Here is a 3,344-nt window from a genome sequence, read left to right as displayed (position 1 = left end):
CTGAAAAACCATCTGAAAGCAATGATTCGTCTTACTTGCAACTGGTTCATCCAGAACCAACTTCCCACCAGGTTTCAGCACTTTGACCATTTCAGCTAAGCAGTCTGAACTGTGGATGGAGGAGCTGTCGGCCAGAAGAGACGACAGCACCCAGTCAAAGGAAGAAGCTGTGTGGGAGGCTGTGACAAAGACAGGAAAAAGAGAAACTACTGTAAGACTATTAATGCTTAATATATGTCAGTTCCTTACTTAAAATTCTAAATAACTGTAGGATAAATGTTACTTTAAAAACTTACCATTAACTCTATATGTTGTGAAATTAAGAATAATTTTAAGTAACATTAAAATCCGTGTTTCACCAACTAAATTAGATTGTTTGATTAAATCGGAGGGAATTGAACTCACAAAGTGACAGCCTCTCCATGTTCTCCACGGACACTTTTCCGTCAGCGCCCACAGCTGCCCCCAGTTCCTCAGCATATTGTTTCAAGGCTTCTGGTGTCGACGGCTGAGCCCACACCAGCAACACTCTTTCTCCTGCTTTGATGCCAAGGTCTGCCATGATTTCCTGGTAAAAAGATTAGGGAAAGTTGTTTCCAGTTTAAAATCAATTGAGAAGTTGACTGCTCATTAAATCAGTGCAATGGAAACAAAAAGCAATTAGGGTAAATTCCAGAAAACAATCATTACATTTAGGGCTTAATCTCAACAAGCACCAGATTGGGTTTTATTTGAAAAAAAGAAACATCACTGCTGGTGGTCCTGAGGTCTTTTATTCTTTCCAGCTGCACTTTTAATTATAACGTTCAGGCAACAGAGAAAATTGCAGCCAGTATTTATATAGCAGCAACGCAAATGCTGGGAGAGTTAAATAACAGCTTACTGTCCTGATCCTCAGTCTGTCAACAAAGCAATTCAACGTCACCCATCAATTTTACATCACACAGGTCTTCAGGTTCAGACCAAACTCCCATGGAGAAAAACGACAAGGGCTTCCCATAATATCAGATAATTGAATCAGTTTAAACATATTTTCTATCTCTCTGCTTCTCGGACTTTGGTCAGAAGATTTTCAGTGACCCTTCAAAAAAAAGGCCAGATCTAAATCAGGATCTTATTTGGCTCTGGGTTCATTTTCAGATTTCTGAGCATCAATCTGATAAAAACCCTTTGTCCTATTTTTGTTTAAGAAATTACATTTTCTAATTACATAAAAAAGCTGAAGTGTGTACATTTTTTTAAACTGCTCTCAGCTTGCATATTTAACATAAAAATGTACTTTGGAAACTCTGCTGTCCTCTTTCCAAAAGTAATGAAATATATTTCTTAAAGTACATATAAAAGTAGATTTAATTTTTCTTCCCCACACCTATTCAGATCATAATAACGCTGACGAAAAAACCTGTTTTTAACACTATAGAAATCCTTATGTCTCCTTATATTTTCCTAAAAAAATAAATAACATTTTAATTAGTTATTTACTTCTTCGTTAATGTTTAAACAATTCACTTCTACTGCTATGTATTAATTTCATAATTCCATACAATTTATCAGCAACCTTAGTACGAGTAGACAGACGATAGTAAAAACACTTAGGCCTATATAAGAAAAAAAAAAAATACTGTAAAGTTAAAAAAAAAACAGAATATTGATGTAAGAGGGGTATCTAAGGAAAAAAAGTCCAGTTAAATACAGTGGATATGGAGGTCCAATTAGAAACAAATGCATCAGTTTAAAATAACGTCTCAATATTATCAAGTTATATAAACCCTTAACCTTAAAGCCTTAATTTAATCCAGACTTGTATAAGTCAGATCTTCATCGACCTGCGCTGACAGACTATCTAAAATGTTCTGTTAAACTATATGCTATGAAACAAATCTATTACTTAAAGATCAGACTATATGGAAAATGGGTTTAGTACCAATAATGATAAAACTAACTTATCAAAAGTAAGAAATCTTCGTCACAGTGACGCAGTTTGTAACCGTTAGTGACACTTTTTAGGGTTTAACGCGCTATTCACGCACTAAGAGCCTGGTTCTACGTTATAAACATGAAAAAAAATGTATTAACTTTTTAATTACAGATGAAAAACCCCACTAAGTACTATAATTACCACACTAAAAAATAAAATAAAATGATTTTCCTCAATGACTCACCTGCTCTCCTGACTGCAGTTACAAAAAAATGTCGCTTGAGTAAACCGATAATAAGTGTTTCCTGTCTTAAATTTTCAAAATACATGTATTTTTAAAAGGTCTCTTTTGTAGTATTTAATGTAAGCAAAGATATTGTAGTCTTATATGATTAATATTTAATTAAAAGTTATCTATTGCGCAAAATAGCTTCTAATATGAAGCAGATAGTGAAATATTAGTTTAAATTAATTTGTTTATTTGTGGTGTAGTTTTATTTTGAAAACCCAACTTCCGTTTTATGATCGCTGTCGCGGTAAAATGACGTAGCTGTGAACCTCCCAGTTGTGCAGCTTGTTATGGCGGCGCTTCTGAGAGGACTGCGGGCTGGAAGGCTCCTCCGCGGGCTGTCCGGCGGTAAGACAGGCTTAGTGCTTCCCTCTCGCTTTGATTCAACGCTGAACAGCCGACAGAACAAAAACACACCTACATATCTCAATGTTTTAGTTTGATATTTGGGGAATAAACCAGAGCTGACGTTAGCTACCCGAAGGTGATCATGAAGGACAGTAAACAACTTACATTACGGGTCTCAAACTACCAGTAGTTTTATTGGAGCATAAAAGTTGTATTTAAATCAATAAAATCAACCATATGTCATTATTTTATTGAATTAGTCTCTATAGTTTCTGCAAGCAGGATTATATAAGCCGGCTATTTATAGCTACGTTTACTTTATTTGTTTTTACTTCAGAACAAGATCTGCTCAGCATGGAGTCACAGATATAAACATTAATATATCGGTATTCATAATTGAGTTCAGTTCGGTCTATTTGTTTAGCTTAAGTTTAAAACAATAGGGGACCATGCGGAAATGTAAATAAACCTACAGTGTCTATCTTAAATATTCACCCCCTTGGATGTTTCACCATTTTATTGCTTTCATAAAACAGTCATGGAATTTAAATTTGGCTTCTTTTTTTTCTCCACACAATTTTTTTTTTTTTTTTTTTTACAAAAATACAACTTTTATTTGATTTATGTAAACTAATTTCAATGAATAAACAATGTGTAAAGAAATATAATTGTTTAAATAATTATTAACCCCCTTCTAAAGTGAATGGTCTAATTCCTTTTTTTCCCAGTCTTTTATTGTCATTACATTGTAACAAGTACAGAGCAAAGAGATTAAATCTCTGCATTTAA

The 3,344-nt window shown here is 34.0% G+C and overlaps 1 protein-coding gene across 1 annotated transcript; it reads right to left on the bottom strand.

The window, feature by feature from the left end:
• Nucleotides 1-9: 9 nt before the first annotated feature.
• On the bottom strand, nt 10-2,280 carry LOC107081369 (anamorsin-A-like; the record flags this gene model as incomplete). The annotated part of the gene is made up of 3 exons (XM_015369557.1): nt 2,163-2,280; nt 406-568; nt 10-179 (listed from the first exon to the last, which is right to left on the bottom strand). Coding segments are annotated over exons 2-3 (327 nt in total), but the record flags the coding sequence as incomplete, so codon positions are not given.
• Nucleotides 2,281-3,344: the final 1,064 nt, after the last annotated feature.

The sequence above is a fragment of the Cyprinodon variegatus genome, unplaced genomic scaffold, assembly GCF_000732505.1.
Source record: "Cyprinodon variegatus isolate N-32 unplaced genomic scaffold, C_variegatus-1.0 Scaffold4524, whole genome shotgun sequence".
In the NCBI taxonomy this organism is placed as follows: Eukaryota; Metazoa; Chordata; class Actinopteri; order Cyprinodontiformes; family Cyprinodontidae; genus Cyprinodon; species Cyprinodon variegatus.
The sequence above is the reverse complement of the archived record's forward strand: the minus strand, read 5'-3'. Positions and strand labels throughout refer to the sequence as shown.